This window comes from Psammomys obesus, unplaced genomic scaffold, assembly GCF_907164565.1.
Source record: "Psammomys obesus unplaced genomic scaffold, mPsaObe1.curated_primary_1811, whole genome shotgun sequence".
NCBI classification, from domain to species: domain Eukaryota; kingdom Metazoa; phylum Chordata; class Mammalia; order Rodentia; family Muridae; genus Psammomys; species Psammomys obesus.
The window spans coordinates 3368094-3381924 of NW_026596131.1; the positions used below are offsets into that span (position 1 = coordinate 3368094).

The 13831-nt window shown below is 48.2% G+C and overlaps 1 protein-coding gene across 1 annotated transcript in view; it reads right to left on the reverse strand.

The window, feature by feature from the left end:
• Pitpnc1 (phosphatidylinositol transfer protein cytoplasmic 1) overlaps nt 1–13831 on the reverse strand; it is a 209432-nt gene that overhangs the window by 81918 nt on the left and 113683 nt on the right. Inside the window, exon 2 of the mRNA XM_055592440.1 lies at nt 3942–4090. Coding sequence (XP_055448415.1) covers nt 3942–4090 — 149 coding nt within the window. The remainder of the gene's footprint in view (nt 1–3941; nt 4091–13831) is intronic.

A 13831-nucleotide genomic window follows, 5' to 3' on the forward strand; every position in this document is an offset into this window, starting at 1 on the left:
TATCTATCTATCTATCTATCTATCTATCTATCTATCTATCTATCTATCTATCTATCTATCTATTGCATGCAGTGAACTAGCAATTTAGTTGTGTTGCTAACTGAAAATCCGATCTGTGCAGCATCATCCACAGAGTAATTGGAAAGTTCCTTACCAATGTCTCATGATAGCTCTGTTGAAAAGCAAGCATTTGGGGTTTCGGAGCAAAGTCTCTGCTGCTGACCTTGGATTCCTGAACCCCTGCCCTCACCCGATAAGTGCTGGAATACCACCTTTATTGTGAAGAAGTACATGGGAGGATTTATTTGGTGGGAATGGATTTCAGAAATAACTTTGGGTGATAGTTTATTATTATTCACTGAGAGATCTGACATGCTTGTGTTTTATATAGGAATTTTTTAATGTTTATTTTATTTGTAATTCTTGGGACAGAATCCAGGGCCTTGCATATGCCAGGCAAATGTTCTATCACTAAGGTGTTCCTCTTGTACTAATACTGTTCAGTATTGTTATTGTTCAGTTCCATTATCAAGACTTACAGGGCAGGTAGCATTCATTTGCAGTCTCTCTCTGTTTCCCCTTTCTCCTTAGTTCCGGGAGGTTGCTCTATTATAACATCAGAAATAAAACACTGCCAGGAAATAATTTATGTAACTGGTCTTCTCTCATAAAAGTATGGCCTTGGCATCAATCAACTGGGAAGAAAGCATGAAACGGGAACTCGCTCCCTGTCTCAAAAACAGATCTTGGCCCTCTTGAACAGAAAAGAGAGGCCTCGAACATCTGCCTCGTTTTTTATTATAGATGAAAACTGGATGCCTTGTTGAACACAACTAGGTGGCTCAGTACCATGCCTGGCAGCAAGGATGCCTGGGAAAGTGACTCGGTTTACTTGGCCATCAAAGTCACACTTCCATTATTCCCACCCCTCTGAACTGATCACACATTCCCTCAAAAGTTACTTCATGGTTTCTCTGGAGGTTACTTTTACATTTTGAATACTTATGCTTGCCTTAATAAAGAAAAGAAGGCTGTGTGTGGCAGCAAACATCTTCAATCCGGGCACTTGCGAGGCAGAGGCAGGGGGAATCTCTCTGAGTTCAAAGCCACCCTGTCTCCAAAACCAATCAACATCTCTTTTCAATCCCTAAATTATATTAGCACCTGGGAGCATTTTCTTCACTATAATGACAGCTTTATCTTCTGTTACTGTTTGGATGCTACGAAGGTGTGGCAGCAAGTCTCTACTGTGCTCAGATCGTCTGTGCTCAGCCGGCTCTGCCCAGTGTCTGCCAAGTTCTTCTACATACTTTCCTTTTTTTGTTCAGTTTTAACTTTGTGGAAGTATCTCCATTAGTCTTTCTTTTTAAAACACTTTAGTTTGAGGAAGGAGGCAGTAATGGTGCACACCTTTAATGCCAGCACTCGGGAGGCAAAGGCAGGTGGATCTCTGAGTTCAAGGCCAGCCTGGTCTACAGAGTGAGTTTTAGGACAGCCAGGGCTACACAGGAAACCCTGACTCAAAAACAAAACAAAACAAAAACAAAAACAAATCAAGAAACAAAGAAAAACAACCAAAAAAAAAAAAAAAGGCACTTTAGTTTCTATTTTTAAGTGTGTGTGTTTATATGTGTAAGTAGGTGCAGTTGTCTGTGAATGAAGAGGGAGGGCACTGATCCTTTGGAGCCAGAGTTACAAGTGGTTGTGGGCCACCTAACATGGGTGCTGGGGACCAAACCGGGAGTCTCTTAAAGAGCTGTATGTGCGTCTAGGCCCTGAGCCACCTCTTCAGCCTGAGTCTCTCAGCCTTAGGCTGTCACAGACCAGTGTGTATGTCTGAGTCTCAGGTCCAGCCCCCATTCCATAGAGGCCTGAGACCACATTCCCTGTCCTGATGTGGGTACCAGGCCCTTACCCCAGACACCAGTGCCTAGAGTAGGTCTTGATGGCTCCCAGGTACCACAACACTGCTGCTCCGCCCCTCATTCTGGCTCAGGTCCTAACTCTAGGACCCAAGGATTTCCCTTTCTTTGTTTTAAAGCTCAGCTTCGTATTGTTATATTTCATCCTGTGTTTGTCATAGGAAGTTGTGGGGGGGGGTTCGGTCGACACTAATCTCTCCAGTTACTATTACTGGAAGTGTACGTAGTCTATTTATAGCCTACTTCCCTCTCACTAGTGTTTAGGACTCCTTTAAAATAAATATCATATATTTTGCTGGAGAAAAACAGACATGACCGAGACAGCTGGACACTTCTGCTTGAGAAAAAGTTGTAAGGTTTCTAACATTCTTCGTCATTTGGGTGCGTAGGGAACAGTCCTGGGGCAATGACTTAAGTGAATGCAACTTTAGCTGAGAAACAGAATTTTCCATAGTTCCTATTTTTCCAAACGTCCTTCACTTCTCCTCGGAGGTGATCCCAAGGGGAACCTGGCCCTGTATGCTTGACACTGAGAAGACTAGAGCAGGAACATCTAGAAATCTGTCTCTGGCCATAGCCAGGGCCCAGCCACTCCTGCAGACAATCACTCGGCTGGGGCCTAAGCACATCTAACTCCTGAGAATCCACGGCTTCCCAAAGATGAATGGGACCCATCTCATTTGCATTTCATCATGACTCAAGAATTCCCTTGTACCGGATCCCCAGGCAGTGGAGAGCATATTTGGTTGATCAGCCCCAGGCCTTCACTGCCAAGGTAACTGGATTGGAAGACTTCCATCCACTCTGCTGGAGTCTCTTCTTGTGACAGAATGGTCTAGCTCAGCCTTTTTAGAGAACGAAGTCTCTAAATATGGCTCACAAGTGGATGACCACACCCAAGGCACTGAGAACAGGGAACATTCACAGAGGCCAGAAAATAAGTGGGGAGTTGTCCAGCCTCGTAGGCCACAAACGCTTCTCGACAGTCATAAATGATCCAGCGGATATGGCAGTGGCAGGTGCGTGTGTGCGTGTGTGTAAATATACTTGTGGAAAGGCTAATACGGGGCTTGTTTGCTGAGAAGTTAAATTCAATAAAATACGTTTCACACATGACTACAAATACACTTTGTGTGTGTTTTTGTGTTTGTGTGCGCACAGGAGGGAAGAGGTCAACACTGGGTGTCTTCCCCAATCATTCTCCACAGAGTTTTTTAACACAGGGTCTCCCACGGAACTTGGAGTTCTGATCTGGCAGAACTGGCTGGCCAGTGAGCTCCCGGAACAAGCCGGTCACTGCCTCCCTAGCATTGGGATTACAGGCAGGCGCTGCTGGGCTCTGTTCTTTACACAGGCCTGGAGATCCGAACTCAGGGCCTTTACACCTGCACTGTGCACTCCTTACTGACTGAGCCATCTCCCCTAACCCTTCACCACAAATAGTCTGACCCAGAAAAGCAAGGGCTGGATGGGATGAAGTGGGGACCCCCGATCACCCCGGTTGCCACTGGCGGTAAGGAAATGGAAGACATGCAAAACAACACATTTTGCAAAGCAGAAAACACAGCATCGGGTAGTGCTGGTTCATAACCTGCCTGAAAGCAGAGTAACGACCAGGGAGGGTGGGGGCCTCTTTGAGAATCAGAAGCCACCTTAGCTACCACAGATGGCTCTGGTCACTTTCTTAGTTTCCTCTGTGGAGTCCCGGGCTTCAGCTGACAGAACATGGAAATCCTATTAATCAAGACCCATAGCCACAGTGCTGTAGCGTCCAGTATCCAGCTCTACTGTGTGAAGCCACACCCACTTCCTCTCCCCAGCTCACGCTGTCCTAGGCATAGATTCGATTTCCTCTTGTGTCATGGAAGGGGAGCTTCACATTCTCCTGATGACTCTGGTTGTGAAACAGTAACATCGGTGGCTGTCAGGGTGACGTAACGGCTCCCCAGCGCCCTGACATCACTCACGGGGTCAGGTGGGAGGGGCTCTTGGGTGGCTGCCCCAGCTGCCATGACTTACCTGTTGAGATATACTCTCTTCTCGGTGAACTGCCCGTTGCCATGGTGAGGGTCCTCAAAGGGCTCATTCTGCACGACCTCTACCCCTTCTCCCCGGTCACTCTGCTCATGGCTGTGTTTGCTGATCATGTACAGCTGTCCGATTTTGTACTGCAAGGCAAACAGAAATGGAGACAGGGAGGTCAGCCTCAGCTTGCCTCTGATGGATTCCCCCCACTGTCCTCCAACGACAGGGTGCTCAGCAACCAATCACATCAACACCTTCTGCTGAGGAAAGCCAGCAGTCACTCGGGTCTAAGGTGACTGTCCTTGGAGCTTGGCAGAGTTGGCTGTGAGCAGAATGCAGAAATGGCATGTCCCTGCAGGCAATGCAAGCGGCCACACACAGCACTCCCTGGGGCCCTGATGGTCTTTGAGTGCCATGCTGAGAGTATACAACTAGGAACTGGAGTCTGTCTTGCTTTTCGTTCTGGCCATACAGGGTTAAAGGGAGTTTTGTGTCCTATTTGCCTTGGCCAAAGGCAGCCTAGGGTATGTTATTTCTGTCCTGGCTTTGTAGTTAATTGGCAGCATTGCTGGGCACAAGGATTAACTGTCACCCGAATTTTCTTCCTGCCTAGAATAGCAGTTCTCACAGGTGGCTAGACAGGAGCATGAGAAAGGTTGGTTTTTATTGTTTTGTTTTGTGTTTCCTTTTCGTCTTTGTCTTGTTTTGTTTTTGAGACAGGTCTTACAAAGCTCAAGCAGACCTCAAATTCATCATGTAGCCAAGGATGGCATTCAACTCTGGCTCCTCCTGCCTTTGAGAACTCTCAGATTCTAGGATTACAGGTGAGTACCACCAAACCTGTTTTATTCAATGCTGGGGACTGAAGCTAGGTCTTCATTCTTCCTGGGCAAGAATTACTGTATGAGACAGCCTCTCTCTCTCTCTCTCTCTCTCTCTCTCTCTCTCTCTGTCTCTCTACCTCACCCATACCATACTGGCCTGGAATTCTTGACAATCCTGCCACAGCCACTCTGATGCAAACATGAACCACTAACACAAAGGCCCCTAGATGCTCCAAATAGCTATATCCCACAGCTAAGAACCCAAGTTTCAGAAGCCTGTGCCACAGTGAGGAAGGAATTTTCTTTGGTATTTCTGGATCATTTTCACCCAAATCTACTAACAGCATGGGGCCTTCTGGAGTCCAAAAGCCACATGTCAACCTTAGAATGGTATCACGGAGCAATCCAGGTCTAGAACAATTTCTGTACTGTCTTTACCCCCAAGTCGTTCAACTCTCTCCTGCAAGCTGTTCTCTGACCCATACACAGGGGCTACGGCACGGCACTTGTACCCCACAGATAACAAAACATTAGGACATTAAAAAAACAAGCAACAGCAACAATTCAAACAAAAGCAAAAACCCAACCCAAGACGAGCCGGTGTTTCTTTCCCCAGGGGACTTCCCACGTGGCAAAATTAATTTGATGCCACATTCCGTGTGAGGGGGGATAAAGAGAGGGGGAGGAGGGGAGAGGGGGTACAAGTTTTGCATGGGGGACATGCCTGCTCAGGTCAGGACTTTGCTGTGACGGACTTTACACACTCAGTGTGAACCAGCACACAAAATCACTATCGCCAAGACCTGCAAGCTAATGCACATGCCCAGGTGTTCCTAAAAGGGCCCTGGCCAGGAGGGAGGCAGGGCCCCTGTCTGTGCGCAGGAATCTATTCTAACATTAGAGGCGGCTGGAATATTCAAGCCAGCATCGGGTTGATTCCAAAGCTAAGGGGTGGCTTGCCGCTAGGTCCCTCTTTCATGCGGAGGCAGGGGCATGGGAAGGCATTGGGAAGAAGCTCCAAACGGGCTCCAGTCTGCAGCCAGCTGAAGGGACCAGGCCCAGTAACCATGACAACGGATCAGGCCGCTGGCTGGATCTTTTCCAAGGGCTGTGCTTCCTATCTGGCCCTGGTCCTGTCCAGAATGAGTTCGTGTTTAAAATGCTTTTAATGTGTGTTTGTGGACTTGTGGGAGGGAAGGTACAAAGATAAGAGCAGGAAGAGGAGGGAGGAAGCTAGAAGATAAATTCATTTTTTAAAATGAGCCAGAGGATCAGAGGCTTGACCTGGCTTCCCTCTGTCCAGTACCGCTTTTACTTGTATCCACAAAAACAAGGCCTCCCGCAAGGACGGGAAGCTACATCTGTGAGATCAACAATGCACCTTATGCAAGCTGTGACAGGGGCTCTGCTGCTCAGTGGGGCCAGAGAGCGATAGTAACTGCTGTACTTGATGCTTAAAAGCTTGGCGCTCACAGGAAGTGGAATATTACGCAGCCACAAAAAGGAACGGAATACCGACGCCGAAGCTGCTTAATGTATGCTGTGGTTTGAAGCGCTTCTCCCTTCTTAAAAGAGTTCAAAGCTTTTAGTCTCTTCGTGGTGATTATCTTAAAAAGATACTGTCACGATGGGCTTTCACCCAGTGACTCTGGTGCCCTCATACAACAGAGGAATCAGGGCAGAGACGGCCAGGGGTTTAGAAGCACTGTGGGAGGGGTGGGTGGTCTCCCAAGGCCATAGATGGCGCCTGGGATAGATGCTCACATTCCGATTTTGACCCTGCTCTCCAGGCTTAAAAGAAAATAGACGGCTGCAGTTCAACCACCCAGGATGGGCTGCAGAACGGGGGCAGGCTCCGTCAGCACAGCACTTGCCACACAGGCATAAGGTCCAAGCTTAGACCCCAGCAACTGTGAGAAGGCTGAGCGTGGAGGCGGGCACCTAGACTCTCAGCAATGAGGAGGCAGAGACAGGAGAACACACACAGACACGGACACAACACCCACCCACCCACACACTCACACACCTAGTACAATGGGCCCAAAGCAATGAAACGTTCTGACGCACGTGAGGAAAAGTGCTAGACGCTACCGGGCTGTCCACTCTTCCGGGATTACTTGGGAGTGTGGGACTTGAGCATGTGCCTACCGCACCCAAAGCCCCGACTTGACCTGTGGCGGTGTGGGAGGCGGTGGGCTCACCGCCTCCTAGGGGAAGGAAGAGCCGTTTTTTTTTTTAGTGATGTAGCCACTTTGTTGGCGTTTATTTGCCCATGTTTCCGTGAGTAAATGACCCCTAACTTATGCTCCTGTAAGGAGCCCAAATGGAACTCACTGGATTACCAAAAGCAGGGGTTGCAGGTGGGGGCTGGGGAGGGGCACGGGCATGAAAGTAGAAGGGGGACTGGTTGGGACAAAAGTAGGAGGACCAGAGGGCCATGGGAGATAAACAGGATCCAAATGCATTGCATACATACATGAAAACGCCGTGTTATATATGATCGATATACACTTATATACACTTAGTTTCATGCAGTGAGGACTTTTACCTCGAGTTTTAAAAGAAGTGCTGTCTGAAGCCCCCCTCCCATCCCCCAAAGTCCTGTCAAGGTCTTTCTCTAGAAAGCTTTGAGAAGAACTCCCTCTACAAGCACGGTCTCCAGGAGCTCCAACCCACTCACACAGAGAAAAAAAAAAAAAAAGTAGGGTGCCAAGGTCGATGTGTGACACAGAAAAGCCATTAGCCAGACGCGAGTCAGCCTGGCTGGGCACCGCTCAAGTGCTTCCTGCTCGTCGGAGATGGATCTGGACAAGGCAGGGGAAGCTGATTCACAGTGGCCAGCGGAGACCCGGCTGCCTGGCCTCATTGATCATTCCAGTTGGCTCCTCATGGCCGGCCCAGGGCAGACACCAGCCTTAGCTCACTATGACCGCATCAGTCTGGGGGGTTGGGGAATAACCTGTAGTTACCGGGGATGGTGGGCCGCTCAGGGCCAGACTCAGGGATGGACAAAGTACTCTGGGTCTGTCCCTTCCTTTCCTCCCAGGAAAGCCAGACTTGGTCTGCTGGCATGGCTGTCAGACTGACAGGGTCACCCAGAAGCAGTCTGTTATTATCATTTTATTATAAAATCCCACTGTCCAGTCTCACTTGTGGGGAGAAACAGACAGCTCTAAAACAACCTAAAAATGCCACATCTGGAGGCCGGAGAGATGGCTCAGCATTTAAGAGCGCTTGCTCCTCTTCCAGAGGCCCCAGACTCAGTTCCCAGCGCCCACATCCGGTGTTTCACAACCACATATAATTCCAGCTCCAGGGGATCATGTGGCGTGCGCAAGCACCTCCACACGTGTGCAAATATACTCACAAATACACATAAAGAAAAATAAAGAAACATCTAGGGTCATCTCAGACCTTTGATGTTTTGATTGTATGGGCAGGGGTTGGCCAAACACCCATATTACAGCATCGTGAGGGCACAGAACTTGTGGGACATCTGGGAACCAAATAGTACCAGGCAGTAGTGCTTCATCCTGAGGAGACCTGATTCTTTTTCCACATTCGTGTGAAATGCTAAGTCTCAGTCACGGAAAAGACCATGCCCAGATCACTGCTTCCCGACAAATTTGAATGTTGGTTGAAGGCACTAGGGCCAAAGATACAGATTGGTTCTGATGACATCAGGGCCTGAGAACCGATCACATTTACTGACACCAATTCATTAGCCCTGATTGGTGTTTTCTGTTCATTTCTAACACTCAATTAGCCATCCAGGTGGGTATCAGCACATGAGGAAAGCGAGTTTCAGAGAAGCCAAAGAAGGTCAGTGGTGCCTTGATTCATGTGTGTGTGTATGTGTGTGCGTGGTATGTCTCTCTCTCAGGCACTGTTCACCTTGATTTGTGATGTAGACTCTCAGAGTTGCCTGGAACTTGCCAGGTTGTCTAGGCTTGCTGGCCATTTGAACCCAGGGATCTGCCCATCTGTGCCTTCCTGCCCCAGCACTGAGATTACAAGGGCAGGTCAATGAGCCCGGCTTTTCAGTCTTGGTTCTGGGGATCAAACTTAGGCTCACCACAAGTGCTTTACTGTCTGAACCATCTCCCCAGACTCTCTGTCTTTAACCAGTTAATTTCTTTTTTAAAAAAGAAGAAAAAAAATTGAGGCCTCAATAGGATTTAAAATAAAAAGGGGAGGAAAAAAAAACAACATGCCTCTGTCCTTTGCCATTTAAGAAGAGAATAACAGACCATACCCTTACCTGGGTATGGGTATGGCATGGTGGGGCAATTAGTTTCTATCTCTGGAGAGTCTATTGTTACAATCCCGGACTTTGGGCGATCATCATTACAGGTAATCAGGACTAGAGGCCGCTCCCTGCCACAGGCTGAGTCTCTGCATGAGCTACCATCTCAACAGCGAACCCAAATAATTAGTTCCATAGCCGAGAACATCACAGGGATCCAAACGGTTCCTATCAGTGCACGGTGCTGTACGAAAGATGGGGCCACGGGGGCGGGGGTGTGGCCGGGGAAGAGCTGCAAAGTGTGCCTAGAGAAACCAAGATGTCATGGGTGCATGCTGCCCTAACTGTAGGACTGAGAGCCACTGGGTCTACTTCAAAGTGAGGGAGCAGGGAAAGGAGGAGATCCAAACCAGGCTTGGTGGTCCATGATATAATCCAAGTATATACATGAGAAGCTGAGTGGGCTAGATAGTTTTACATCGGCCTGACATAAGCTAAAGTCATATGAGAGGAGAAAAGCTCAATTAACACCCGGCTGTGGGCAAGCCTAGAGGGCAATTTCTTAATTAGTGATTAAAGGAGAGGGCCCAGCCCATTGTGAGTGGTGCCAGCCCTGGGCTGGTGGTCCTGGGTTCTATAAGAAAGCAGGCTGAGCAAGCCATGAGGAGCAAGCCTCCATGGCCTCTGCTTCAACTCCTGCCTCCAGGTTCCTGCCCTCTTTGAGTTTCGGTCCTGATTTCTTTTGATGATGAACATCAATATGGAAGTGTGAGCCAAACAAACCCTTTTCTTCCCAACTTGCTTTTGGCCATGGTGTTTCACTGTAGCAATCAGAAACCCTATCTACACTGGAGCAGGAGGATGAACCAGTTCAAGTCAGCCAGGGCTACAAAGTGACAGTGTGGCTGGGCATGGTGGGGCATGCCTGTAATCCCAGCACTCAGGGAGGCAGAGGCAGGTGGATCTCTGTGAGTTCGAGGCCAGCCTGGTCTACAAAGCCAGTCCAGGACAGCCAAGGATACACAGAGGAAAAACTCTGTCTCAAAAAGCCAAAACCACCCCCGAACAAAAAAGAGACAGTGTGTCTTTAAAAGGGGGCAGCATGGGAGCTGGCTGGATGAGTAAAGTTCTTGCCACCCAAATGTGGGGACCTGATGTCAGATCCCCAGAACGTACATTGAGACAAAGGGGCTAATTGGCACCTGTTACCCCAGTGCTCCTACGGGGAAAACGACAGGCAGAGATAAAAGAATTCCCAGATTCTCAAGGGACGGTTAGCATGATGTGTAAAGGCGCAGACAACAAGAAAGCTTGTCTCAAATAGGATGAAGGGCGAGGCCCAACACTCCAGGCATCTATTCTGACCTTCCTGTGTGCACCGCAGCACACACAGACAGGCAGGCATAGACACACACACCCACACACACACCCACACCCACACCATATACACAAACAAACTTTTTAAAAAATGACATAAATAAAATTTAAAAGGAGTCTCCAAACTAAAAATTCTGAGTGTGGTAAAGAATTATTGATGGAATACCAATGATAAGCCAGTGGTGGCAGCACACACCCTTAATCCCAGCACCTGGGACGCAGGAGCAGGCAGATCTCTCTGAGTTCGAGGCCAGCCTGGTCTACAGAATAAGTTCCAGCACACCAGGGCTGTTACACAGAGAAACCCTATGTCTAAAAACAACAACAACAAGAAAAAGGGAGGTGGGAGGCTGGAGAGGTGGCTCAGAGGTTAAGAGCACTGGCTGCTCTTCCAAAGCTCCGGAGTTCAATTCCCGGCAACCACATGGTGGCTCACAACCTTCTATAATGAGATCTGGTGCCCTCTTCTGGGGTTCAGGTGTTCATGCAGGTAGAACACTATATACATAATAAATAAATAAATCTTTAAACAAACAAAGAAACCCCAAAAAACAAAACCCCAAAAGAACAAACAAAGATTTTTCTCAATTTTACCTTTGTCTAAAGACACACTAGACCCCAAGTTCTAGGTCAACAGAATTCTAAGCTCCCTGCTGAGCTTCAGAACCCAGCAAAGACCACCTTCCAAGCCCTTCACTCACCGAGTGATGTCATCACTCACCAAGAGGATGTCATTAACCAATACCTGTGTCCTCCTGACCCCCTTCTCTTTCTCCAGGTTGAACAACTTCACCATTGAATAGAAGAAATTGCATTAAAGGTGTACACCCCCATGCCTGGCCCATTTTGTTTTGATTTAGACAGGGTCTCATGTAGCCCAGACAGGCCTAGAATGAACTACATAGCTAACCATTAGCCTAAGATAATTCTGAACTCCTGGCCATCCTGTTGCTACCTCCCAGTTGCTGAGGATATAGGATAAAGGGCTACCATGGTCAATGTGAATATATTTTAGTAACCTAGAAAGTTTATGAACTACAGACGGGGTGCCCGATTTGAGAACTTCGCATGTGACTTGAAACTGCCATCACTGTTAAAAGCACGCAGTATTGTAAACACTCAAAACCAATGTGAAAACTGTTGAGAGTGGCAGACTCTAATTTATACCGAGGTTTAATTTATACAGCCAGGGTTTAGTGCAAGCCTGCTTTACCACACCAAACCCAGAAGCAGGCATCGGGACCTGCCTAAGAATGAGTGTTTCCAAGCCTGAAGATGGAGCGCAGGTCATCAAGGATGTTCTTGGAGAAACCCTCCCTTCCTCAGGACCAGCTATTACCCGGGCCACCAGAGAGGTGATAATTGTTTCCCTGTGGAAAGCACCCGGTTGTCAAGATGAAAACATGGAACAAGTGTCCTCATTCTGCCTTTGACTTAGCCTTGTAACTTAAACAGGATTTTTGTATCTCTACTTTGCAATTGTCAAAATGGGAATTGTGAAACCCCTCACAGGGCACAGTAGGAAGGAGATGAGAGGAAAAAAAAATCACAAATTCACATGCTTCATAAATCACTAGCCTGGACACAAACCGCTGCAAGCTCTGGCACATTCTGTTTGGAACCACTAGGGACCAGGACCAGAACCAGGTCCAGCTGAGCTGCCTTAGTCCTGTGACTCTTCCAGTACAATGCTGAGAAGCTTGAGAAAATGAGGCGCCTGCCGTGGACCAGAAATCAAACAGAATAGACAAATAATAAATAATAAACCAAATAAACAGATCCTAAACCACCCAGTCTGACCCAGGCACAGGCCTATGATTATTCTAGCTGCTCAGAAGATGAAGATGGAGCCTAAATGTTCATGAGAAACAAGATGGCCGTCGCACAGTAATGTGGGCATGGCTCTGGACTGACAATGGAAATGGTTGCAATTCAGGTCGTGCGTATTTTTAATTTTTTTCTAATTACTCCATTTATTTATTTTTGCACTTGTGGGTGGGAGGCTGTGTGCCACGGTACATGTGTGGAGACCAGAGGATAGCATGTGGTGGTTGGTCCTCTCCCATTGCCTCATAGGTTCTGGGGAATCAGGCTCAGGAACCACGCTCTTACCCACGGAGCCATTTCCACAGTTACGTATGTACACAATTCTTACCACTTTCTTTTAAAGGCCTAGGTGGCCATCTAGCCACTATATATTTCTGATTATCTTTAAAAGATTTACTTATTTACTTGCTTTGTGTGTGTGTGTGTGCGTGTGTGCGCACACACACACGAACATGCAAGCATGTGCGCAAGGTAGCCATAATGACCAGAGGAATTCATAAGAAGCCCTGATGCTGGAGTTACATGGATCCAGGTGAGCCATTTACGAAGCACTGCCATCTACCCAGTGTAAGTGCCGGGGACCAAACTCAGGTCTTCTGAAAGGGCAACAAGTGCGCCTATCTCCTGAGCCATCTCTGCAGCCCTGAGTTAAAATTAAAGTATGATTAAGAAAAACTGTTTGGGCTGGTGATGGTGATGGTGGTGCACGTCTTTAATCCCAGCTCAGTGGCAGAGGCAGATGGATCTCTGAGTTCGTGACCAGCCTGGCCCAGGACAGCCAGGGCTACAGGGCAGTTCAAAGAATTTTAACCCTGTCTCAAGAAGAAGAGAAACAAGAACAGGAACGGTTGGGAACGTAGCTCAGCCAGTAGAGCGCTTTCCCGGCACGCCTGAAGACCTGGATTGGTTGCCAGCACCAAATCAACCGGAAGTGGTTGTGTCTGTGTGTAGCTCCAATACCAGGAATACAGAGACAAGAGGGGCAGCAGGTTCATGGCCATCCTGGGCTACATAGTGAATTTGGGGCCGGCCTGCAACACCTGTGATCGTACACGTCTCTGTCTCAAAAACCACAAAACCATTTCAGAAGAGGAGGATCTCTGCAAGGACCTGTTTGGGTACAGAACTTACGTGAAGCTGTCGAAACCGAAGGACAGGAGAAACAGACAATGGCTCCCTCCCCACAGTGTCACCCTGGCTCCCAACGCGCCAGGGGAACCATCTGTTCATTGGGTCTTGAACCCTGAGACCACTCAGGAGAGCTCTCCAGAGCAGCCACACTGCAGAGGCTCCCGCGTGACACGCAGCCGACCAAGCCAAGTGTGGCAGTGACCCCGGCAGAAAGAAAGGTGATGGATCGTGCCCAGATCCATCAGATCCATCCATCCTACCCACTGTAGGAACATGGTCCTTGCCGGTTCGTGTCCGTTCCTGACACCCCCAGCAGTGGCCTCTTTGGCTGCTTCTCAGTCTGGGTTCTTCCCAAGCCCAACCCCAACTCTGCCTCCTTAGGGAAAGCGCTGTAACCCTGGCATGTCTCTGCCCAGCCTTAGGAAATGACTCACTAACTAACTAACTAACTAACTAACTAACTAACTAACTAACTAACT